The sequence below is a fragment of the Motacilla alba genome, chromosome 2 (genome assembly GCF_015832195.1).
Source record: "Motacilla alba alba isolate MOTALB_02 chromosome 2, Motacilla_alba_V1.0_pri, whole genome shotgun sequence".
Lineage (NCBI taxonomy): Eukaryota > Metazoa > Chordata > Aves > Passeriformes > Motacillidae > Motacilla > Motacilla alba.
The window spans coordinates 138,841,985-138,868,654 of NC_052017.1; the positions used below are offsets into that span (position 1 = coordinate 138,841,985).

Below are 26,670 nucleotides of genomic sequence, written 5' to 3' on the forward strand. Positions count from 1 at the left end.
AATCTCACAGAAACCAGGAGGTCTCAGAAATTTCAGCTCCATTCAGTATTGAGGATAAAAGCATATATACCAAGTTTTACAACTGACATAGGTTAGAAGTCAAAACCAATCTTCCTGTTTCAGCTCAGAAGAGGGTGTAATGTATTTGCTGGATTCTGTTTCCTTTAACAAACTATGTAACACAGAGGTGCTTCCATTACACAGAACGGATGTACAGACATGTTTTAGCATTATCTAAGGTGAGGAGCCTAAGTACAAGTGATTTTTAATAAGCATTTGAAAGTTTGCAGACTTGAGTGGCACTTCCTGTGGCAATGGCTAACAGTTATGCATTATAGAGCACATCCAACTCAAACCAGGTAATGAAAGTTTTTACTTTATTCATTTTGATTAAGCAGGGAGTTGAAAACATAAGACTTTAAGTAAAGCTTTTCTTATTAAAAAAACCAAACCAGAAATAGAAAATTTTAACAACCATTGTTCTTTGCTTTAATGACCTCATCTCCAAAAAAAAAAAAAATTACATAACAAGAAGAATGACTACTATTTTCTTACTAATAATGTGGGAGCCTACATTATACATATTCAGTCAATGTGTCCTCTTAAAAAATTTAAGATACTTACGGAGTCCAAACCTTCGGAAAGGCAGCAATTTCTTCTGGTGTATATTCATCTAACCTCTTGGGGACTGCTCGTGGCTGAGGAATCTCTTGTAGAAGGTTCTTCTCTATATCTTCTGGAATAACCTGAGGCAGGTGAGAATAGTCTTAACTACTTGACTGTTTAACAAACAGCACCCCTGCCCACAAAGCCAGACCAAAATTTGTCAATAGTACTGCATTATTCATGCTAAGTGTTTGACCTAAATACACCAATCTCATACATCTTGAATCTCTGTGAAATAATATGGAAAACACCCCAACTTCATATAAACAAACAAACAAACAAACAAATATAAAAAGCAGTGTGATTTTTGTTTCAATTTACTTGCTTATGACAGGGTGCTATTGCTAACACTCCCTCTTCACCTCTATATAACACAAGGATGAAAACATAACTGCATGGCTACTCACATCTTCGGGGAACAGGTGTAGCCTCTGCATCAGAGTTCTTCTCTGAAGGTTTTTTGGAAGCATTCTATAAACAGCCAGTTTAACAATCTGAGGAAAGGTGACATAGTAACAAATGATCAGGGAGGTTACCCATAGTATGAAATAGGTTAAATGTGTTTCTCTCTGTCCACTTTGTTCATCATTGAAACTTAGTTATCTTTCAAGCTGAGGAATTCTGGCACCACATTCAGAAGGGGCTCCAGACTTAAATTTTAAAAAAAAGAAATACTGACTCCTCATCATATAAACACTTATTCTAAGACTCATATAGAAAATTTCAGCTTAGAAAGTTAAGAGCTATATTTAGCATTTTCTGTGGATGACTGCGTATGATCTTCAAAGAATTGAGAAGCTTGTAGTAACTGTATATTTTATTGCACATTTACATACACACATTGTTTAGGAAAAAAAAAGTGCTTAAACAAATTTCCCAAGTGCTCCCAGTAACTAGTTTAACAGTGTAATTTGATGTGTTTAAAACACTTTTATAATTAATGCTTTGTACCTTAGGCAAAGCTGACATACCAAAACACTGCATTACAAAATTACTATTTATATTTATAACCCTTGCTATTAGTTCCAGATGAACAATCTCACTTCTAAACATGAGGAACGAATAGAATTTTTACATCTACTCTAGATGATGCTCATTGTAAAGTAAACAAATTTCAACAGGATTTCTCTTGGACTCTAGTAAAGATGCCTTTTATATAAATACAAAACACATTGCTATGGACTTCATCCAGAAGGGGAACATTTGTAAATGTAAAACAATACACACAAATGTAGGAGACAAAAAAGGTTTCATAAAGGACAGCAAAGCACTTAGAGCTAGACCTACGTGCAATTTTGTAAGTCAAATGTTTTCTCCAGGACACCTGGATATAAACTAGCTCCAAATCAGAAACTACGCAGCATGCTTAGGGCAGCATCAAGCTCAAGCCAATAAACCACATTGAAATGCAGGGCACTAAGCACAAACGAATTTCACAGGCACTTGGATATCTTCCAAACTGTATTGAGCAAAATGACTTCTTTTTATAAAATTAACTAAAGGGATTCAACTGAAATTTTAGAGAAAATCACCAAGTTCCCAGGCGGAACATTAAGATAAGATTTTCAGGTGTTATGCAGCCAGTACCATAAATCTGTGCACAAATGCCATAAATCAAGATGACAGAAGAAATATAGCAGGTGATGCAGATTAATATACAGTTTTAATACTTTTTCTAATAAAAATTAATAAGCATGTATTAAAGAACAAAGATGAAAACTAATGCTTTTTAGGAATAAAAATTATTCATGTTTGCAGAACAAACTATAATTTATTTAGGTCAGTATACTATGTGTCCTGTCACTACAGGTCTTGATAAAAGGTCTGTCCTCATCTTTTTTGTAAACCCCCTTTATATACTTGAAAGGCCCACAATAAGCTCTGCCCAGAGTCCTTTCCTCTCTAGGCTGAACAACTCCAACTTTTTCAATCTCTCCTCGTAGGAGGGGTGTTCCATCCCTCCCATCACTTCTGTGGTCCTCCTTGGACCTGCTCCAACATGTCCATGCCTTTCCCGTGCTGGGGGCCCCAGAGCTGGGCATGGTGCTCCAGGTGGGGCCTCAGCAGAGTGGAGTACAGGGGGAGAATCACCTCCCTCACCCTGCTGGCCACACTGCTTTGAAAGCAGCCCAGGATTCTGATTTACTGCAAGGTCATTAGTCCAACTACGGAACAGAAGGCTAAACAGGGAGCCAGGACACAGAAGGCAGTGCTGGAAAAATTCCTTCATTTTAACTTCTGCCTCATAGACTCTTCTACAAGCCAAAATAAATCCAAACCCAGCTACTGGAAAGACCAAGTTTACATCCAACTTCTTGCCCAAAATTCTGCCTACAGCCACAACTCCACTCCCACTGCTGTGGTGTCAAGTCAAAAAAATCAGTAAAGCACAGGCTTAGGTGAAGTTGTACAGACTGCTTTTGCACCTTGAATAAGATTGTGTCACAGAAATGGCAGGTCCAACCAACAACACTTGCAAGGTGTTAAGTAAGCAAGGGCTCTTCTGTTACCTGAAGGTGCTCAAGTTGTACTAAATATAGACCAACCCTAAATAAAAAAGTATGGAATTGCAAATCTGCTACTGAACTCACGTGAAACTCAACCCAGATTCAATGCTCCCTGAAAACACACATCAGAACATGTTGTTTCTTTCAGGAATTAACAATAAAACCCCTTTTTTACATGCTAGTAATACACTTCTAATATAAGATAAACCTTACTGCTTTCTATGTCATTATGTTTACTTCAAGCTATTAAAATAGCAAGAGTTTAATTTTACATGAAAGTTAAAAAAGCTAGTGATTTCTGTGGAATCTCAGACTGGCAGAGAGGTCTGCCAGTCTCACTGCAACCCACAGGTCTCACTGCAACCTTGATCTCATTTTCAAATTGATTAGCACAGCTTAACAGTTTATTCAGTTATTCATGGGCTCTCACTGCCTCCTCCTCCCCCACTACTTTATCTTTTTTACTGGCAATGTGTAGAATTCCATATCCTCATAAATACTTACTCCTAAAGACCATGACACTTTCTCCATCAGGTAAAGACATCCACCATCAGAAATACACAGCCACCCCAGGGTTAGTATTTGGAGATTTTACACTACTGGGATGCTGTTTGCCCCAGGTTTTTTTTTTTTTTTTTTTGAATTACAAAGTTCCCATTGGCTCTAATTGCAATTGTCATCTTGAATATTGCAACACCTTTTTTTTTTAGCTTGCTAATTTATACACTCACAGCATAGACACATTCTTAATAACACAGTTATATGTTCTTTATATGTTCATTATTCTTTTAGTTTCCAATTTAAAGGGCTAATTAGAAGGAAAGGAATCTGAAGGTGGCTCTACTAAAACTCTTGCACTTAAATCACATTAATACATTTTATGGGTACAAATAAATTAAAATACATTTATTTGAAACACTGTGAGTCCTAAACATTTCAGTTTTTGTGACAAACTTTGGCTTATGTGCAACTTGTAGACTATGTCTGGTGGAGAAAAGTTCTGAGAAAAATTCTTTGCCAGACAAAACATACTTTTAAAGATGGAAATCAACAGAGCAATACCACTCCTAGTACTGAGAAGCACAAAATAATTGGCTGAATTTCCAGAAGAAAGTCTACCCTAACAGCTGAATTAAGTCCAATAATCCAACAGGAAGCAACTCTAGAACTCGGGAAGGATGCAGTGCTCCAGAGAAAACAAAGTGATTAATTACAGGGCATACCAAAATAACACTAGAAGAATTTCAAGAGATACAGCAGTTACTTGGAGGTACAGTTCGATACCACATCTTCCTTCTACCAGTCCATGGTTTTCCATTCGTATACAATACTGCTCTTTTCACACACACATTATAAAATACAACACAAAGAACTTTCTACCTCTGACAGTTGTACAAGTAGTACAACTTGTACAAGCAAGAGTGAATTTACTCAATATTGCCATAAGAATCATTTGGTCGCAGACAAAGCAAACTTCCATGCACATGCATGTCATTTGGCTTTCCACTGCTGCTTTCCACTTAACAAAACTGTGGAAGTTTAATGTTTTCTTTAAATTATTAACTTGATTAAAAATAAGGAATGGATTAAGACTTTTTAATACAAGCATTTATTTTTGTGTACTATGAACAGAATGACTAAGTCAGCTCTAACTCTTACCTAGGTCACCTAGAGGTTTCAGGATACTAAGTTTCAAGACAGCATGTTCTCCTCCCCATGCAAAACTAACCTGTGTGCCTACTAATCCAGTCTTCAAAGTTTGGTTCTACTTAATTGAAAAACATTACTTCCTTGTAATAGAAGAAAATGCTACTACTTCTCGTGTTCCAGTAACTGACTTCTAGCATGCACATATTATTCTATCAACTATCCCTTACTAATGCAAAGAAAATAAATTCTAAAATAGCAACAGCAAGATTTAACTGTGCTTTCTGTCTGAGCTTTTCTTCAAAAGACCATTATTAGGCAGATATAATGGCAAGTCTACACGCGCAAGCAGTTGCTAAAGGGCATTCAAAAGGAGAATTAGAACATTTTAAACCCCTTCACATCAGTGCCAGCAGCTGAACAAACCAAAACCCGGACACCCCTGGAGGCTCCGTCCCAGCACATTTCCATTGAGCTACCCTGCCTCACTTAATAATCTTCCCTAGCAGGTAACATTCATTCTAAAAAATTATTGCCCATTGTTTTTCTGTCACAGGCAATACAGCCTCTGAATACTGCAAAGGTCAATCCTCTCACTGAGCATTTGGTCTTAACCAAATGTAGTTCCTTCTTTTTCTTTTCTGGGGTCAAGTTTCTGATGCAGCCAGAAAAAAAAAAAAAAAAGCTGAGTTTTGCCTACCTTTCAAATCACAAATCAAATAAAAATTGATTGAAAACTTTGTCCTCACAGGATTACTAGCTACTTCTGCAGATTAGATCTGACAACATTATTTTGCAGCCATTTAAATGAAAAGTAGTAAGATTTTTCCAGGAATGTATTTCAAGTAATCTTTGCTCCCTCTCAAATCCCAGACTTAAAACTACATCTTTTAGTCTTTCTGTACCAAGTACCTAGAAGTTTAATTTTGAAAGTGCTGGTCTCATGCCAGCATGGTCTCAATCAGCAGTTTTCCAGCTAAATAAAACTTCTGTAAATTTTATTAAGAAAGTCAAGAAAATCCAAAACCTCTATGCATTCCAAACACCTACATCTCAAATCCAAAGGTTTACCCATTTCCTTTATTTTCAAAAGATTGCCCTGGCAAAGAAAATACACCAAACCATTCAGTTTTGGTTTTTTTTTTAACAACCTCTAATGGAAACTAATGCTGGGCCCACTTACATCTGAAGAGATTATTGCTGCCATACAGAATATTAATATTATATTAACCTGAAGAACAGACTGCCTCTTTTGAACTACAGCAACAAAGTTTCATGGTGCACCTGAAGAACATATTTAATAGTTTTGCTTATGGGTGGTCCAAGAATTTACATTCAATCTTAGTCAGAGAAATGTGAACAAGCTGGTTTTTTTTCATCAATAAGCACTTCTTAAAGAAGCCCAGCCAACTTCATTATATGAGTTCTATTCTCTGCTATTTTGAAGAAGAGCAGACAACTGAAAACACTAGAAATTTTAGACAGATTCAGAGACACTCCCCTCCTCATGTCTCCCAAATGAACTCACAAGTATTTAAGGTAAAAATGTGCTGGACTATGAATTTTTGCTATCTTTTTGTTAACATACTAATTTTCACCCTTGCATAAACACCAATTTTTCTGAAGTGCTGAAAACCTTGGCAAAATGAACAAGGAGTGTTAAGTTAAGCTCTACACGAAACATCAACTACACAGACTTCTTTCTGCATTCACTGCCCTATATTAACATGAAAGATACTTAGCAATGGAAAAAAAAATAGTCTTCTTCTAATCTCAGGTACAAAATCACACATCAGAGATCAGACACATATGATTGGTCAGGTGAGGTTTTTTATTCCTTTCAACAAAGAAGAGAAGTCATAGATACAAACAGTTGCCACAGGAAGCTTTCAAGACCTGTCTGGATAAATCCCCAGCAGCTTTATCTGACCTAATAGTTGACACTGCTTTGAGTAGGAAGTTGGACTAGAGATTTCCTCAGGTTCTCTTCAATCTGAATCATCCTATGGCCCTCTGAAAAAAGGCACATGTAAATTCAAATTCAGCACAATCCCTCTGAAGCACTAACTACCACCTGCAAGGAATGTAAAGCTCCAAAATTAGTAAGATAGATACAATGAGGTCAGGCCCCATGAAGTGGGAATATCACTTAACCTTGGTGGCACCTTAGGAAGGAGCTAGAAATGATCAGGGATGATACTACAGTAACATTGTCTAGATTCTGACAACTATGCTTACGGCTCTCAGCCTCCTATGTAAGCATAAATATAACATTTTGCATCAAATTATTCATTACAATCTTTTTAACTAGCCATTAGCTGTGAAGCAGGTTTTCCTAAAACAGATTTTTCCTACAAAGACTCTGTATACTAGAAACAAAACTAATAGAAAAATATTTATCTTGGGGATTTGCATGTTTGAATTGAGACATAGGTAAATAAAGACAGTGCTAAGCATTCCTGCAGTCCTACTATATACACACACACTCAGGAAGTCCTATATAAACTGAAAATACTCAAATCCATTGCAAAATCTCTATGCAGCACCATGGAAGTTTACAAAATCCTCTGCCTTGGAAGTAGTCTCTTCCATTAATTTACTGCCTTAATTTCTGTAACAGCACTATTTCCAAAAGCAGTGATGACTCATCCTAATGAACACTACCAGGATGAATTAGCAGGAGGCAGTAAGTCCAAGGGCAGAGAAACAGCAGTAGCCTCCAGAATGAAAGTAACACTTCACAAAATGAAGATTCGGATGCCACAGGAAGAATACAGCCTGCTTCCTACAATCTTCCTGATTCCACTGGCTTCACAGGAAGTGAATTTAATGTGATTAAAAGAGAAAGGAAGTGAAATAAAGTGATTTTAAAAGTCTCCATAATAACTATGTGTCATTTAGATTATGATTTGAAGGTGCATATATGTTACTTAGGCTGATGTTCTCTTTACAGTACTACTTTTTAAGGTTTTAAAAGCTAGTTCTAAAAATAAAACCTGCTAATAAAGCATCATAATTTCCATTTCTGTCATACCCCAATGCATTTCACACCAATACAATTCAACTAGTAAACAAATCTTTCTAGCCATAAAAACCCATTACAGCTACACATACAGAATGTATCTTGCCAAATTACCACCCACTACTACTAATTATGACAAAAACACGTCTGAGATATTTTTATGAGAGAGGCAACTGAATGCTTCATCTTCAATAGAATGTCAGAGTTAATTGCTGAAGATTCTCCACCATTGTGTTAAAAAAATAGTGTCTGCTGCTAAATTAGACCAAGGCTTGAGCCACATCACCATTTACTGAACCTTTGTCCAACATGCTTTGGTTTTTGGCAATGCATTTAATCCTCTTCTGTTTGCAGAAAAATTCATCTATGAGTCTGGCAATAAAAGAGGTATTTCAGAACGAATGCCAGAAGGTTATTTAGAGAACATCCAAGTCTCATGCCCTAACAAGTTGTGTTACACTGCCTCCCAGTGCTCAGCATCTGCCTGAAGCTCAAATGAAACAGACTGAAGAATCCATTTTAGACATGGAACTACCAGTAACTGCCAAAAGAATTACAACTATCTTAGAGGCTGTTTGCAAAAGCATTTGTTTTGAAAAATTCTACACAGAACATTATATGGAAATGTAGGATTTAGTTTCATTTTATTTAAAGAAGTTGTGACAGTAAAAATAGAAACCAGGCAAATTCATATGGTGGACTTTTCCAGCGAGTTCATCATTACTTTTTCATTGAGTACTTGCACTTGTATAAGGCAGACTTGGGACAAACCAGGATTTCCAAATAATTGATAAAACCCATGAACTTTACAGCAGAAAGATTTCTCTAGGTAAAGGAAAAAACACTTGAATATTTTTTTATATAAAGTGACCCAAACTACAGCATTTCAAAGTCAAAACCAAACATAAATGTCTATTAATCTCTGTGGGTCTTGTATCATGCTCTGAAACATTAGTACTTAGAGAATGCAGTCTTCCAATACTGTCCATCAAAATGTTCATATCTGGCTCCCTATTTTTTTAATCAGTACAAACACATGAACACTGTATTTCAGAATATAAAATAGTCTAACACACTAAACGGGTTTATGTTCAACATAATCAACATTTCTATTTCTTTCACAGACCATGAACACACAGTATTTCAGAAAAGATTTTAAAAAAATCATCACTTAAAACCTACCATTGAGTTTCACGGGGAAAAAGAGGCAGATGCACTTTCTAACTTTTTTAAGATTAGCATTATTCTTGCTGACTCTTAAAAAAGCAGTAGGGTCATTAAGCTCAAATACAGCTTAGCTCAGTCAAACTGGAGGCAGTTCACTTATGAGAAAGGTCAGACCCCTGAAACTAAAAGGAAGTAAATAAGTGAAAAATTAGTGAAGTAAACAAGTTTGATTTGCTCCTTTGGACAGCATGGAAGAATGACAAAAATACACAACTTACAATCTAACCCTGAAAACATTGTTTACAAAAATGGTGTCACAAGCCAAGCTTCTACGAACCACTAGTAGAATGTTTGTAATTTAACTTTAGATAAGCAGGTAATTGATCCCATTTAGGGGAACTAATTAACTGGAAACTAACTAGTTTCACAAATGAAAGTGAAGAAGAGAAAAACACTTACAGCAGTTGGATCCTTCAAATGGAGCTGAGTTGCTGTCACTTGCTTGAAACCACCAGGATAACTAGAAAAACAAAACAAATGTACAAGCTTAATTCTACATGCTCAAGCATGATGTCAACAAAAGTATCACTACTTCTTGAACAATGGTGTAATGGTATTGCAGGCCCTCAAAAAAGGAAGTTGTTCTCATGAGCCCAAAATCTGTATTTTATTTACCTTGTCAACTATCTAATTTCAACACAATTTGTGCTTTCTTGTTTATTCACTTGAGTATGATAAACTTCGTGCTTCACAAGCAGATGGATATGTTTTTAAAACTACTTATTAAATATACCATAACAGCTATAGAATACAACAGAAATAAGATATGCAGAACTCTGAAATATTTCCAGATGATCAAGACTCACAACCAGTCTGTGGCTGACATAAGAGACATCCATTTTGAACTGTATTTATTATTTTCTTGCTACTCTAAAAAAATCTTAGCAAGACTTGGCATATCTACAGTAATACAATTTTAATTTTACTGCAATGGATCCACCTTTCTAAAGCCTATATGACATGTTGAAGCTGCACTAATTCAGATCTCTGCATAAGCTTTGAATGAATGATAGCATGGAGTAAGAAATTACAAGGAAGGTAATGCTGCATTTCCTTTTGATTGAATTACATTACTAGGAATCAGCCTAAGTGAAATGAAAATAGGCCCAGCATCATGAAGACACGTCCACTGAGCTGCATGGACTTAAGTATTAGTTTTAAGTGTACAGTTCTTTTTACTTATTCAAAACCAACTTAAGTACTTAAGCAAGTGCTTTAACATACATGTTACGTTTTTAGAGAAAATTTTAAGTCATAGGGGAGATGGAGACAAAAAAAAGCACACACTAATTTCCATCACCTCTGAAAAAGAAATTCTCAGCAATTCAGCAATTTCAGGATTGCACCACTAGCACTACAAAATTAGCTTTCATTTATTCATCCCTCAATTGTATACATTGTGACACTCAGAGATTATTATGAATTAGTACCACTGCTTAAAATAGGAGCACTTCACTGATCATCAACTCCACTGTAAACAAGTTATGTCTGCCAGAATAACATATTTTACACTACTCTGTATAACAATGTACTGTAAATCACTACAGCTTGAGAGCACTTAATTTTTAAATTGTTCTTCCAACTGTATTTCATTCTCTGATTCAATATTTACCCTTAGGTAAACAGGTCTTGGTAGGATGAAATAATTAAAGTTGGTGACTATATATATATGTGTGTGTGTATATATCTTAAATGTGCCAATCGAAACATCATCTATTACACAGTAAACAGAATAGTCCAGATCACTGGCTCCAGAGGTTAACACAAGACACAACCTCATTCACCAAATCTGTTAACTTATTCAATTGTTCTGACTACTTTTGAGTCAATTATTTCCCTAGCAACATACACTGAGTATAAAAAAATAAACAACAAAAAGAAAAGAAAAAGAAAGAAGGAAAAAAGGTTTACGCCATTTAAAATATCATAACACATGCAAACAAACAAACAAACAAAAAGCCCTAAAAGAAGCTCATTACCACAAGCTTTGTTTTCTATAAAGCTTACCCAGTATGTGAAGAATATACTTTCTGCTCCCATTTGTTACCAGAAAAAGCAATATGTCTTGTATTTATTATGACAACATGATCTCCACAGTCATCTGCAAGGTGGAAGTAAGTGGAAGATATTAAAGAAAACCCCAGAAGGAATCAATCAAAGTAACAACTATTATGTGTGCAATACATACATAGCAGCATATAAATACACCTTCCATAAAACTGAAATTTAAAGATCTCAGCTTTTTGAGTCACACCATCCAAATCAGCACTTAAATACCAACCTTAATTACTATTTTTAGTACTACCAGGTCAGAAGGCATTTAAGCAGGTAAAATACCATCAGGCCAGATGCCTAAAATATTCAGCTAAGATTTGGAAATCTGGCCTCCAGGCAAATTTCTACTCTATTCAACACATTATGCTGCATATACATCTATATTAAAAAAAACCCAAACAAACAACTGACAAAACAGGGAAAAAAGGTTAGTTCCAGATGATCCTAAATATTTTTTTAATTTTACTTTCTCATCAAACATTATCTGTGTTTACTCAAAGACTGAACATTTTGGGTACGAAAAATACTTCTATTAAGTAGTTACACTCTCAGGCTAAATATGTAAAACAAACAAAAATATTGCATTGAGGGAAGTGGCAGGGGGAAAAAGCCCTAAAACCACCACCCCCTACAGCTCTGTTGGGAAAAACCCCACAATTTCATCTATCCAACAGAAGCAAATGTTACAGCATATACACATTTAGAGTTATACCAGCAACTTTAACATCAAAAGTTCTTTAAGTGCAAGGTTTATAATCTATCCCCAACACCCTGCCAGAAACAGTTGGTTCTGTAGTAATAAAGTGCTAACAGAACCTTGATTATCTCAAAAATATCACATAAATAGGAGAAAATATGTAGTTTTTAATTTCAGAAGTAATGATCTTGATCAGCTATATAAGCCGTAATCAGGCATTCAACTAAAGTGAAAATGATTTCTCCAAAGTTCAGCCTCATTTGCATCACCGTATTAGAACACAAGGATTTGAGGAGGCTCACTTGATGAAAACATTTTTGAGTAGGTAACAAAGCAGCTATACAAAGCAAGGCTTAAATTGACCATGCATTTTTATAGGAGCACATAATTAATCAAAGCAAGTTTCACACCTTAAGGTTTTTATTAGTTTTTAATCTTGCATTCTTTTAATGCTCCACTTTCAATTATAACTGAAGTGCAAATGCAATTTACACATCTTTGTTGCTGCAGCCTTTCACGGCTGACAGTTCAGTTCTAAAAACACTGTATGTCTTCATAAATATCACGGAACTGACACCAGACTTTGTGACCTTTTAGTGTTTTGGTTGGGAAAAAGACACAATAAATTCATCTTCAGGAAATTTCTGCCAACAGTTTTCCACTTGCATGAACACTGGATTAACAAATACCAAATCAGAAACAAAACAATAAAAACTCTGTCCAGGGAGTTGTTATCTCACAGATACTAAAATACTTGTCAGTTCAAAAAAAGAAGCTAAAGAAGCATCAAGTACATAAAGCACAAGTTCCTGCATACTTTGCTCTCCTAAATGTCTCAGAAGCACTAACCAACCAATTGGTGTCAACATGTGCAAAGCAATTAGTACTGATTTACACAACATTTTAAACAAAATGAAGTTATCCTTGAAATACTTCCCAAGACTTTGTAACTTCACAGACATAAAGGTATCAAAGTTCTTTGGCACAGGGTAACCAAAGCACTTTCCTCCCAGCATCTGCTTTATTTCTCAAGACAGCCTTAAGTCTCCAGTGACATCTTGTGGATACAACAAAATTTGCAACGGCAGAACTCTGACATTTAAAGGTCTTGACAACCCTAAAAATCCTAACTCCCATTGTGAAATAGAGCGAATATAATTTTACTACATACCCTTCAACATGTATGAGCCAACTTCAAGGCTTCCAATATGTTACAGTAATGCCTCAGGAAAAATCTGCATGGGTACTACAGGAAACATTGTACCAGTGGTGTGAAAGATCAACTTTTTATTATTTATAAAATGCTTATCCTCATGAGACACGCACTACAGCATTACAGGTAATGAACAGGATTACAGATGCATCTTTATAGCTGAATCTTTAATTTGCAGAAAAACAAAATGATGGTTTTGTTTCAACCAGACACCTTTCAACAATGTCACCCATTTAAGGACAGGTCCCAGTCTCCTCATCACAGAATGTGTGAGGCAGGAAGGAGACTTTGAAGGTCATGTCATCTCAACCCACTGCTCAAAGCAGGACCAGCTTCTGAAAATCTCTACAGATGGAGACTTCACCACCTATTGGGCAATAACTTCCCATTACTCTCACAGCAAAAAATATCTTATCTGATGTTCACAGCACCCTGTGTTTCAGTTTGTGCCCACTGCCTCATGAAAACAGGACTGCTTGGCACCTTATTAGAATGAAGCACTCCAAGACTGTGGTCCTGGGCATGTACTGAAAGGAAGCACTCAGATATTTATTTATATGCACTATAAACTAAATCTTTATATTTAAGATCAACAAAACATATTCTGAGGTTTTTTAAAAAATGAAAGAAGAACCTATTGTAATTCAGTTACTCAAAATTAATTACAAATTCGTAACATCCTTCATATGTATTGGTAAAGAAACAACATTAGGTTGTGGATGGATATGATGGAAAAAGATGAGAAAGAAAACAAATTAATCAGTAGTTTATAAACAATTGATAAATGAAATCTTTTGTATCAGGCTTGATGTTAAAACTGAAATTGGAAGAAACATGCATGTTGAAGAAAAGCAAATTTGCTTTCATCCACTGCAGTACTCACTTAGTGCATGATAAATAGGTTTATGTCTGCCTTCGAGCCTGATTACAGTGGCAGCTGCTATTTTTCCTGGGGGCTGCATCTTCGCATCGAGGAGGTACCAGGCTCTACCAAAAGTAGCCCATTGCTGAAAAGAAAGAGGGTCAGTACTTATCACAGGGAAAGCTCACACCACCGTAATGAATCTTCCTCAATTAAATCGACACTTCTTTTACATTCAAAAAATACTAGAAGAAATATTGATATGCAGCACCACCCCCTCCAAATAACCTTTAAATGGAGGGAGCACTGCGATACACCCACTGCAGAGCGATGTACAAGGGTGACACCACTGATCGGTGACCGGCCCTGAGGGCTTTGTTTCAAAAATGCAGGTCTCCTGCTGCAAGCTTCCATTATCGCCACATGAACCGCAACACCGCTGCAGGATACTGAACGCCCAAGGTCTCCTCCCCTCGCGGTGCAGGGCTCCCTCACACGCAGCTTTCAGCCCGCGCACAGCCCGAGCCGCGGCTGTCCCCGTCCCCCGGCCGCGTCGCACACAGCGGCTCCTGCCAGCGGCGCCCTCAGGCCGGGCACCGGGGGCGGCCCCGGGGCCTGCGGATCCTCGGTGCCCGCCCGCTCCCTCACGGCCCCGGGGCCCCGTCCCGGAGGCAGCGGCGGCCCCGCAGGGCCCGCGGGGGAGGCGGCGCTCACCTGGGCCGCCCGGCTGTAACTCGCCATCGCGCAGGGAGCGCCGCGCCGGGGCCGCGGGAAGCGGAAGCGCTGCCCTGCGGAGGGCGGTGCCCGGGCGGCAGCGCGGGAGCTTCGGAGCGGCGCCCGCCGCGGCCCCGGCCGGCCATGGACCGCTACGTGCTGCTCCTGAGCTGGGCCGAGCGCAGGGCCCAGGGCGGGCCCGCTGCAGCCACCGCCGCAGGTACCGCAGGGGACGGCGCTGGGCCCGGGCGGGCGCTGCTCTGGCGTCCGCGGGGCTCTGCTGGCTCCTGCCTCCCTAAACACCCCTTTGCTTTCAGGCTGAGAGTCTTTGGTGCCTTTAACCTGCAGAAACTTCAGGGGGTTTCTGCTTTATTGCGACGATGCCATGTAACTCCGTAATGCCTTCCTGAGCGTGACTTAAAGGAGAATATAGAAAAATTTGTCTTTTTAAATTGTATGTCTGCGGGTGATAGTTCTTTTAAAAACCCCAACCAACCGCTTTCCCCCTTCTTCCCTAAATTCACTTTCTAATATCACACTGAACTTTATACTGCATTTGCAAGAAAGTAAGATTTAACTTCCATAATTCAATAGTTTTAAGATTTTTTTTTTTTCTTTTTCCAGCTGGGACTGCTGCAGACATGTATCAGTTCCTGAAAAAAAGTTGTAATGCATCTATAAATGCAGATGTGAGCATATTCCCAGGTAAATATGGCAATGCACAGCAAGGTAGGGCAAGTGCTATTGAGGAATTTGGCCTATGCATGTTCTGTCAGGGGAAACAAGTCAGAAATTTAGGTATACCCAATTGCTGTGGTGTGGGCTTGTTCCTGCTCTCCTGTTTCTATAGAGAAACTGACATCATTTCAGCAGCTAAGGTGTTAGGAGATTATTAGATTGATTGGTTGTGAGAAACAAAGGGGAAGGGTTTTGAACAGTTGACAGATTTCAGTCCAGTTGAGCAAGGAAGAGTAGGAAAGGGCTTGATTCTCAAGTCAGTGGGAAGTGTGATATTATAGTTACTCTTAAAATGTCTTCTAGTTTTTACAGTAGAAACAATACTTGTCTGTTGGGTAACAATTCAGAACCTTAATCCATGAATATTAAATCATTTTTTACCTTAGAATAGATGTCTTAAGGTCTGCTTTAGTACTTATAGGGGCTCTGTGTTTGTGTTTTGTTGTTTTGGGGTTTTTTAATTAAAAAAATGCTTTCTTCTTTACTTGGTTTGGATGTCTACTGTTATAAGCTCATCATGTCATAGATGTCATATAATTGGGATTTATATGGGAAAACCACGATAAGCTCTTATAATTTATGGAGATGGGAATGTTAAGCTGTTTTCAACTTCTGTGCTTTTTATTGCATAGAAATGTTGACAGAGCATCTGGTTTTGTGAACTCTAAATCATATTTATGAAAGGTGTTGCTTAGTTCAGGTCTGATACAGATCATGCAAAGAGAAAACAATATTACCCAGAACAGAGAAGAGGTCAAATGTTTTCTTACTTACTAACAGTCAGAGGGTCAGTAATAGACACTTGCCAAGACACTTACCTACACTTCAGTATGTTTAGAGGTTAATTACAGTGCCAAAGGAAAGTAGAACTCAAGTAATTGTTGCACATTAGATGACTTACAGAGTCTTTTAACAGGGATGTTCATTATAATGGGAAGACTAGATTGTAGTGAATTGATTAATTAAAATAATCGTTTCATCTCTTTGCAGCTTGCTCAGTGGCTGGTATTCCATGCGCAAAGAAATGGTATTTTGCAAGTCATATCATTTGTGGTTATTATCAGGTAAGACAAATTCATAGAGTATAAGTTCCTCAACTGCCTGCCTGACTGTAGAACAAGCTAAAACTGTGATGTTCAAAACTCTTTTTGCTTATTTAAGTCTTTTTGTTTGATTAGTTCTGCAGTTCTGACTGGGAGGAAATAAATGTTGATGCACAGAAAAATGAAGACTCTTACCAAGCAAGCATTGACGAGAACCTGGGAACCACACAAAATTTTGAGGAAGATGACAGTAACAGTCAGGAATCACTGTCTCTGACTGAGTATGTGTGTTATTATTTTTATTTAAAGAACAGTGATCTGACATCTATCAGCAATGACCCAAGGGGATCAAGAAAGTTTAACAAGTGAGAGTTAGTACTAAAGCAAGAGTTAACTATGAACAATCCCCTACTAGTACTGAAAACACTTTTATTTTGTTTAGCATAGCTTTAATTTGTTTAGAGATCATTTTATAGGATAACTGAATAGTTTCCTAACAGCCAATGTTATATATACAAAAATTTCTTGCTAATTCCTTTTGAATCCTAATTCCAGTTTTACTTCAGATTATTTTGTTGTCATTAGGCCTACTTCTGTCTTAGTAAAAGAGGAGATGATTGCTCATAGCCTAGGTATGTTTGTGCAGAGTTTTAAAGATGTAAGATACTTACATCAGGTACCATTCATTAGTTGTAACTTTTTGTTCTTCATTTTTAGTATCTATGATGAAGCTGCTGAAAGTCTGCATCAATTAGCTGATAAATTGCCTGCCCCAGGTAATCTGTCTTTAAAAACCAATCTCATTAGAGTTTATCTTGTTAGTTAATGATCTAAAACTCATCTGGTAAAAGGATAGTGAATGGAAAAGTTCAGAGAACCTTAGTTTAGTAGCTAAATTAACTTAATACAGCTCTTGAAGGTAGTTTAGAACTTGAGCATGGTTGGCATTGCAGATCAGCTTGAGGACTAGTTTGCTGCTTGTTTCTTTGGCGGGCTGTAGTTCAGAAGAGTTTAAAATAGCTATTTATATAATAAATTTATCTATCTGAAATGGCACCAAAGTAATCATAGACAGTAAGCAATACCAAACTCAACACAAGAAATTTCTTGTAAAAAAAGGAAGATGTTGATCTCAGGCTGACATCTGATTTGATAACTGCTTGCTTGTGAGCCAAAAAGATGAGGAGGAAAATACATCACAACTGTTGGATTGGGATTTTGTACACTGGAGATACATATCACCTTGCATGTTAGGGTTATATAATGTTGTAGAGTTGATTTGGGACAACAAAGGAACTCAAGAAGAATGAAAAATAGCAGCTTAGATTGTTAAAAGTAGGAAAAGGACATAGCTTAGTTGTACAGGAGACAAAACTCATCTATCAGTGCTGAGTGAGAGAGGAGAACAGGGCACAACCACTGTCACAGAGGGAATGGTGAAATATTTTGTGTTCATCAAAGAGGAGCAGCAAGTGATGAGCTAAAATGTGTGAAAAGTGTTTTAAATCCTGAAGATAATTGATCTTTTTGCTGGTTTTAGTGCAGTCAATGATAACCAATACTGTTCTATCTTTAAATGACTAAAAAATGTACTGAATCATGATACTTTAAGTCATACACAACTATTTTATAGGCAGAGCAATGGTTGATGTAATCCTGCAGGCTGTTGAGTGTGATGGACCCAAGTTAAAGGACTGCTTACCTGCTGTTGGTGCCCTGAAACACCTGAGAGAGTGGCACTCTGCACAGATCACTATTGCTGCAAGTGATGCTAAAGGGTATGGCATTTATTTCAGGGCTAAAACAAGGTCATTTCTGCTTTGTGTTAGCATAGATCAGTGGGTTGAAATAAAAACAGCCTGTTGGGTACTTTGTGTGTATACTTGGAAAATACTTAAATTAGTTGTCTCTTATTGTATGAGGTGAGGAATTACTCGACCTGATTCATTGTAAATGCATGTCCTAACCAGAGAAGCAGGCAAAAAAGCAAATTTCAATTCAAGTTGAAATTAATTCCAGTAATTTACTTACTGTCCTCCTCTAATTGACATGTAAAGGCCATGATATATCTCACCATATAAACCACAGTGATTTGGGGTTTTTATCTCTTGAAGTGAATGATTGTGTGGATACTGAACAACTTGGCAAGGTCTCCACTTTCCTTCCCCTCCATGCCCAAAAGATTGAAATTTGCTTCATAGAATACATGGTTAAACTTAATCCTAAAATAATAAAACTGTTTAAAAAGGTTAATGTTCAGTCCTTGGATAGAATAAGCAATATACTTACTATACAGTATTTTCCTGAGGTATGTGGAGGACAAGAAAGTTGCTCAGTGACTTCCATGAATGCTTGATCTCAGTGCTCATTGACTGAATAAATTTTTCTGCTGCCTTTTATGTAAAGTGAGATAATTTGGGTATAGATGATCTCTGATGAAAGTTATTTCACTTATTCTTCCTATTCTGTTGATGGTGCTGATTTCCCTTAGAAGACAGACTTCCAGCAGAACCCATAAAATACTGGCTGTTCTCTGTCTTGTTGAATTTGGATAATGCTTGTGCTGCAGTCATATCTCCATTTAGAGGGTTAACTACAAACCATCTGGACAGACCAGTGATAGCCCCACTGATGGCTGCCAGGCTTTGCTGCAGATTCTAGCACCCAAAATTACTACATTGTGCTTGCAGCTTGCTCTTGGCAGTCCTATTTGATGTCAAAGTTCTTTGCTGTCACTTTGGTGGAGCATATGAAAAACTTCCTTTACAGGCCCTGAAGGAGAAATTCTATAATTTTTTTTTTTTTTTTTACTTTGTGGAATGTAGAGCTTTTATAAAACTTTATTGTCTGTCTTGACATACACAAGATTGCTCCATGCTAAGAGGTCGTAGGTAAATTCAGTCAAACTGCTCTGCATGTTTATTTGTAATGTTAAATTCAGTAAGATTAATTCTTTGATATTTTTTACAGTAGTTGGCAAAAGATTGCAGACTATCTGTCAGCAGACTTCGTATCTTCAGATGATATAATGAATATTATTGATTTAAATGAACTCTGGAGAGGAAAGATTCAGATATGGGAAAGAAAGGTAAAATAACTTTTATATTGTGGAGGTTATTTTTTAAAAGCATCTGTATACCTCATTTAAAGCATTTATTATGCAGTGCACATTATGCTTTAAGCCAAATTTGGTTTCAACTGTGTAATTCAAAGGTGATGTGTAATGTGTCTGGGTGAGTGGCAGGATGAAATGATAAATCAGATCAGTGCATCAAGATCTGAACTTCAGAAATTCAGATGCTCCCCACTGAAATATTTTTTAAAAACTTACTGTTCACAATTAGATTTTTTTGTGTCTGTCACAAATCATTGTCATGTAACTGTAAGTCATTGTTGCAAGCATATGTTTACTGTTTCTGCAAAACCTGAGAGCTTTGTGACATTGTTTACATTTTCAGTATTATGGTTTTGGATTTAATAGTTGGTTATCTAAGTATAGTCTTTTTCTTAGTTCTACAGGTCTGATAAAAAGAATTAATTTTTAAAAATAACACATCTAACTGGCTGAAGAGAAATAATTTTTTATTTCTTTTTGACACATTTATCTTCTTTTTTTTTCCAGTTTGGATCAGGAGTAGATTTTCCAGAATTTTGTATAAAGAGCACTTCACCCAAGACATTCAGGACTGCAAATTTAAGTTCTTGCTTTGCTGCTAAAAAAGAGTGCCAGTTGAGGAATACTGATACTTTGCCAGAAGCAAGTATTATTCTTGATCTTTCTTTGAGTTTTAGAATTCATCTGTTTTACTTTCCGGAGAAAATTAGTAATTGGGGAAATCTTAGTCAGAACTGAAAGTTAAGTAGAGAAGTAATTATTGGATAAAATTGAGGCATACTTCTTTTGTACACCTGTGTTGTCAAAACAGGTCCTTAAAACTTAATCTGTTTGTTCTTATGAATACAACAGTAGATTTTTTTCAAATAGAAATTGAGACTTTGTTCAGTTTAATACTCATAATAATTAAATTATGAATTCTGTATTTATCTAACCATTCCCACTTGATTTTAAAAGTTTGGGTTTTTTGTTGTTTTTTTTTTTTTTTAATACTCTTGATGTTTCATGTTTTCTACTGGAAGTATATTATTGATGGTAACTCCAGAATCATATGTGTTGATGAAAACAAAAATGAGCATTATGAAAATTGGTATTGGTTTGGAGTTTGTTATTTTCATTGTTAAAACGTGCATTTTGTATTGCATTTGTCTCTTCCTGGTAGATCATATTTTATTTTGGTTAAGAGTAACTTATTATTTTGGGTAACTCATTTGGTGCACATTGTTGACATTCTACAAAGTCAGATTTACTAAAAAAAATTAAATACCTTCCTTTTTTTATATAATTTAGTATGATGTGAAATGTTTTTGTATTCCTTTATACCTCTTTCAGATATTATCTGCAAGGCTAATACCTCCAGCAAAACACTTGAACTTCTGCTGATATAACATCATAAATAGTGTTATATATATATATAGGTTTTTATTCGATCTCTTTTCAGGTTTTTCATTACTATGGCCCTGCGCTGGAGTTTCTACAGGTGGTGGTGCTCTCTGATCTACCTTCCATTTTTATATCAGATCTGGAGTTTGAGCTGTATCCTTTTTTTATGGATCTAAACTACTACTGATAATTGTCTATAGCAGAAAGAAAAAGATCATCATCTACCCATGCAAGCAACAGAGAGATGAGGATATGCAAGGGCTCATTCCATTCTAGCCTGCCAAAATAGTCACAGTCATTCTTCACAACTGGATTTTTTAATTTTGAAATTTAAGTTACATCAGTGGTAACCATGTGTTGTTGATACTACTGCACATATAATTTGTCTGTTGATGTGCATGCTCTTTGTGGGAAAAGAATAGAGAAAGGTTTATTCTGTGTAAGTTTTAAAAAAGCCTCAAGCCTTTCTAATGAATGAATGTAGCATGCTTCACAATATAGGGACATTTGTTTACAAATCATGTTTTTATTGTGCAGCAGCAAAATCTGTGGCAAGGTTTAGCAGAGGAGTTCTCTTTTGAATGTGTGTGCTGCAGAGATCTCAAGATATATTATTATTGGTTTTTAAAAGTATGTACTTTTGGTTCTAGTCTTGGTGTACCGATAATACCTTAGGATGTATAAGCCTCCTGTGATTTTGAATATCTAAATATCTGTTCCTGTCAGCCTATAATAGAGATGTCAGTGGAGTATTTTGTCATATAACATTTTCAAGAGTATCACTTTACCTGTAAAGGTGAGTTTTTTATGTTTTGTGATACAGTAGTATCAAAAATTAGATGCCTGCAGTCTTCTTTCAAATATGATGGTAATGTGATTTGTAAAATAGAGGTGCATAGTTCTTTGTGAAGATGAGGTTCCTTAAACTGTTCTGTTCAGGAGCCTGTCAAGAAAGAGTACCAAGGAGGCATCTACACTGCTTTTGGACCAGATTTCTTTTCTCTCTGGGAAGGTAAAACCTTTTTATTTATGTATAGCAGAAAAATTAAGGTATGTATATTGCTTATAAAAGATATGGGAATAATATTTTTAAACCTGGTCTCTGTCTAAACTTTTTCAATATTTAGTTCTGAAGCAAATGTGGATATCAAAGGTCCATGCTATACATACCGACTGAACAGTTTTCTCTTTATCTCAGCTAAGTTTCAATCTCCTAAAACATTTTCTAATCCTATCATGACAGATAATTTCTGTGCTATTGTAATTCAGCTATTGATTTTTTTAGCAAAAGGCAGGCATGTGTGCAGCCTACAAAATGTATCTTGCTACTGTGAAATTGTAAGCTTTTTTATTTTATATGTGCATATTCTGCATATTCTCATAAAAAGAGTTCATGAAACATTTAAAGTCCTACTTTTTACCTCATTCCTGTGCCTTGGAATGATAGTGAGATTATTCATAGCCAGAGTATAGGGCTTGCAATTCTACTAGTGTTTCTAAGAAGGAACCCAAACAATGAAAACGCATTCTCAGGTTACTTTTTAGAGTCTGCATATGTTGAATTGAATATATTTTGAAAATAACAGTTTTTCATAGGGATTTCTTTCAGTCTGCTACTGGAAATATTGCACATGTGTAGGCTTTTCTAATACCTGTAATAGCATTGCTTAATTGCTTGAGTATTCAAATATGTCTGCAACTTTTGTGTTAGTGCTCACTGGCCTGAAGTCTGTGTAGAAACATAGATATAGTCCAGTATCTGGTTAAGAGACAAGGGTAATATGTAGGAAGGAAAATAAAAAACCAAATTATTTTCCTAGGAAGGCAGAGTCACGGATGCCATCTATTATCCTCAAATTATTGTTTTATTCTGGATACTGCTCTGCAAAAACGTTTGTAGCCTGGCTTTGGAGACACTTGCAATACATAATAAATACCTTTTTTATGTATGAAATGGAAATTCAGCAGTTAATGATCTCTCAATTGGACCAAAAAGTAAACACAATTTTTACAGCTTTTGTGTCAAATGCAGTTCCATTTTGATTGATATGAATGACAGGTATGTTAAGTGGAGATGTTTTTCTTCAGTTCAACTAGATTTGAAATAATGCCAAATCAGTAGCTCAAGAATGAAGTGTAAAACAGGTTTCACTAATATTGCATGTGTTATATTTGCTCTCTCTAATTAGGTGGGAGCTTTATTTACATTGCCATGTAATGTAAGCAGTGTAGTGATCCCATCTCCTGCCCAGCTGGGCACCAAGAAATGGAAGGAATATATGGCTAAGAAACCCAAGGTCATTTCTGGTACGTGTATTTTGTTTGGTTGTGTATGTATGTATGTATATATATATATATATATATATGTGTGTGTGTGTGTGTGTATATATATATATATATATATGTTGAGTTTTTTCTGTGTTCTCTCTCTAACTTCAATGAAATCAAATCAGTGATTGTAATCTTCATTGACACAAGAAGATTTGGTGAATCAGCTGTACAAACTTGTAGGAAGAAAAGTGGTAACATCATGGCAAGCTTTGGGGAAACAAGGCATCTCCTTTAAACCATTTTTATGTCCCGTCTGTCAGTTCAGATCCAATTTCCACACATCTTTCTAAGGTGATGTAAAATCCATGGTGGAGAGGCTTACTTCTGCAGATGGAATTGCAGTCTGCTTCACTGAGGTGCTTCCCTTCTTGCTTAGGCATTTCCAGAGGTTCTTTAGTGCACTTGCATTTAATTTCAATCTCTTTCTGGGAAAATACAGACTATTAAGAAATGCTGAATGCCTCCATTCACCTGGGAGCCATTGTGCTAAACCTGTGGTTGAGAACGTGCTCCCTGTAGGGCTGCAGTGATGGCAGCTGACTCTCACACCCTGCGTCAGTGCTTAGAAATCTGATTCAGAAAGTGGGAGAAGAGAATCGGTGCAGACCAAGGCTGGGGGAAATTTCTCAGTAAAAAGCTGGCCAGTAAATGGCCCTGCAAGTGGAAGCATTGTACCAGCAGTGACTGGAGTTTGCAGGCATTTGAAAACATCAGGCTGAAAGGAACTTGGTGGTAACCTGGTGCTTAAAGTACTTACCTAGGACAGAATGAAGTGCTGGATTCTGCCTTCTTTCATTATGTCATCATTTATACATGGTCTAATATGTAATTAATGTAGATTCCAAGGAACAGTGACTATTTCTGTTGCCAACTTCAGTCAAATTTTTTAAACAAGTATGCAGATCAGGATGTCTCATATTTGTGACTGATATTTTTTTCAGGTTTAGGGATAGGAAAAAATTGGGTGGAATTAGGAAGAGTTGTGTAACAGGACAGAAGCTTAATTATGGAATGGGTGCTGGCAGTGTTGCCTTTTTCCCCACCTGAAAATGAAACTTGAGATAATTTTAGCAAGGAGGTAATGTAAAAGAGGATCTTTAATGAAGGCCTTCAGAGGCAGTTATGGAAAGATGTCCACAAAAGCCCACCCTGTCCCCAGGGATGAATACATTTATAGGTTTAAGGAAATAAGCATAATTGATAAAAACCACTTAGGGGGACAAGTGGTAATGTAATTTCCCCCAGGTCAAGCCCCTTCTTTGGAGCCCACCCTTCACCACTAGTTGTACTTTGTCCATAAAAATGTTCTTGAAGAGTTGTTCTGGGCCTTGGTTCCCAGGAAGAGCCAAGATAGCACAGAGCCTTGTACATCCTGGGGCTTGGACTCTGGCTTTTTGTCTTTCTAGTTAGGGAAAGGCCGTGGAAAAGTATTGGGAAAACGAGCTACTAATACAATAGTTGACAGAGTTGTAAATGTATGTGTGAAGAATACAGAGAACATATAAAAGCAAAAAGGCAAAAACCCAAACAGCATCAGCATTATACAGATTTAAAGTTACTTCTGCATGTTTGGAAGTGGTAGAGTATGGAGGGTGTAGAGCTGGTCACAGCAACAGCATTTGTATTTGTTGGAGAGATACTACTGATGCAGCCAAACGAGCACGAGAGACTCAGTGCCTGCAGGCTATTTCTCCTGTGCAGTAGAAAGGTGTTGTACAAGAATTAGTTATTGTGTGATCAGTGATACACAATAGGTTCTTATTAAGCCTCTTGAGTAAAATTTACAATAGAAGGAGAAACATGGCTTTTTAAATGTATTTACCTGTTTAGTTGAAAACTGTTGATTTTTTAGTGGGTACCACTAATCTGAGTGTACTAAGGATTTGTGAATCCTTAATCTCTTCCCTCTGTGGGAAGGTATAATTCTTGGTATTCTTTGAGATGCCAAGATAAACTGGAAAAGGAATATATTTCAAATGACATGGAAAACAGGACAATATGACAACGTTTCTAGAACATTTTTTCTTTATTGTTCTTTTTTCTTTCTTTGAATTCATGTATTGAGGTAGTGGGGTTTTCCCTCTTTTCCCATGTCCAGTTATAAATTTTCAACGAACTCAGGATTATATTATTTGTTGCTAACAAAAATTTATGATACTAATAAATGTTAAGTTCCCATAGAGTTAATTATTGAGACAGTACTGCAAATATCTTATGAAATTAAAATATTTGACTTTTGAAACTTAGTACAGCAAGACTTATTCATTATCTTGATTGCTATGTCTTCCAAGGTGCTATAAAATGTTTTCTGTGTGAAAAGATAGCAAACGCATACTTTCGCTGTTACTGTCAGGTCCCACATTAATTTACTTTCATAACTGCATACTATATGCAGTGTTCAAAAATAGAATGTCTTTATCTTTCATCCAGGCACAAGGGTAAAGCAGGGAGTGAAGCTTTTATTAATGAATAATGCAGCGTCCTTGGGAAGAGTGTGTACCGTACTTCCTTTTCTTCTATGGTTGTATGTTTGTCCATTGAACACTTACATTATTTCGATGCACATATTCAAAAAGGCCTGTTTTTACCCAGCAGAACAGAAACTTCTCTTTGTTGTTTCATGGTAAAAATGTAACTTTGCCAGTTAAAGGTATGATGTTACTTAGCCCAGTTAAAGAGCTCTTCGTTGGTGATTAGTAAGATTTCTCACAGTACAGAAGAAAGCAAATGAAAGAATTTTGATGGTGGATTATAGTTTGTTTTAAAGATGTTTTCCTGAGAGTGTTTCAGAGTTAAGTCTTGATGTTTGTTAAGTTCCAGAAATTGAACTGAAAGGAGAATCTTGCCGATACTATTTCTTGCTACAAGGCAATGGCTCTGGAGGATGTAAAGCAACCTTGATTCATTCAGCTGGTCAGATCAATGGGATGGCCACTCTTGCTGCAGTAAATGGAAAGCTGAAGGCAAAAGCAGAAGAAACAGAGTCAGGTAAGAGTAATTACTTATTTATTAATGAGTGTCTGAATGCAGGCCAATGGTAAGTTCTAAATTTTGTAACTTCCTTTTATTCACTCCAGTCAGTATTAAAGGAGGGAAAACAAGGAGGAATATTATATTTTTTATGAAAGTGTCTTTTAAGAATATTTTTCCAGACCCGTAAGAAAATATGGTACGAGCTTATTTATTCACAGAATTTACTGCTACCGTATTTTTAAAATTGACTATGCAAAGTTATTGTCAGTTATTTCTCATAATTGAGATAAGTTGAAAATTGTTTATTGTAAAGGCACGTACAGGTAATATTATTGCAAAACAAATTTGTGAAAGCTTAAAGTTTAGAAAGTGTGTGTTGTTGGTGTAAAGACTGACCAGCCCATGCCAGAAATCTGTGTAAATATCTCTTGAAAGTCCTGTTTCACTGATGATTTGAAATATAAGCTGCAAGGCCAG

The 26,670-nt window shown here is 36.6% G+C and overlaps 2 protein-coding genes across 6 annotated transcripts in view; one reads left to right on the forward strand and one right to left on the reverse strand.

The window, feature by feature from the left end:
- The window catches only part of MRPL13 (mitochondrial ribosomal protein L13), a 28,649-nt gene extending 13,888 nt beyond the window's left edge, over positions 1-14,761 (reverse strand). Inside the window, exons 1-6 of one of the 2 annotated variants that reach the window (XM_038129171.1) lie at positions 14,611-14,761; positions 13,918-14,041; positions 11,077-11,170; positions 9,469-9,529; positions 1,074-1,160; positions 625-746 (exon numbers count right to left, since the gene is read on the reverse strand). In XM_038129171.1, coding sequence (XP_037985099.1) covers positions 625-746; positions 1,074-1,160; positions 9,469-9,529; positions 11,077-11,170; positions 13,918-14,041; positions 14,611-14,637 — 515 coding nt within the window. In that variant the 5' untranslated portion in view covers positions 14,638-14,761. Of the gene's footprint in view, positions 1-624; positions 747-1,073; positions 1,161-9,468; positions 9,530-11,076; positions 11,171-13,917; positions 14,042-14,184; positions 14,569-14,610 lie in introns of those variants that run through there. The other variant, XM_038129170.1, reaches the window with a different exon arrangement.
- Positions 14,707-26,670, forward strand: part of LOC119697839 (MDM2 binding protein) — a 30,278-nt gene continuing 18,314 nt past the window's right edge. For 2 of the 4 annotated variants that reach the window (XM_038129164.1, XM_038129167.1), the window contains exons 1-12: positions 14,707-14,830; positions 15,235-15,315; positions 16,339-16,412; positions 16,527-16,672; positions 17,109-17,167; positions 18,025-18,169; positions 19,362-19,479; positions 20,014-20,148; positions 20,948-21,042; positions 21,829-21,901; positions 23,079-23,196; positions 26,035-26,208. In XM_038129164.1, coding sequence (XP_037985092.1) covers positions 14,755-14,830; positions 15,235-15,315; positions 16,339-16,412; positions 16,527-16,672; positions 17,109-17,167; positions 18,025-18,169; positions 19,362-19,479; positions 20,014-20,148; positions 20,948-21,042; positions 21,829-21,901; positions 23,079-23,196; positions 26,035-26,208 — 1,294 coding nt within the window. In that variant the 5' untranslated portion in view covers positions 14,707-14,754. The remainder of the gene's footprint in view (positions 14,831-15,234; positions 15,316-16,338; positions 16,413-16,526; positions 16,673-17,108; positions 17,168-18,024; positions 18,170-19,361; positions 19,480-20,013; positions 20,149-20,947; positions 21,043-21,828; positions 21,902-23,078; positions 23,197-26,034; positions 26,209-26,670) is intronic. The other 2 variants (XM_038129166.1, XM_038129168.1) reach the window with 1 other exon arrangement.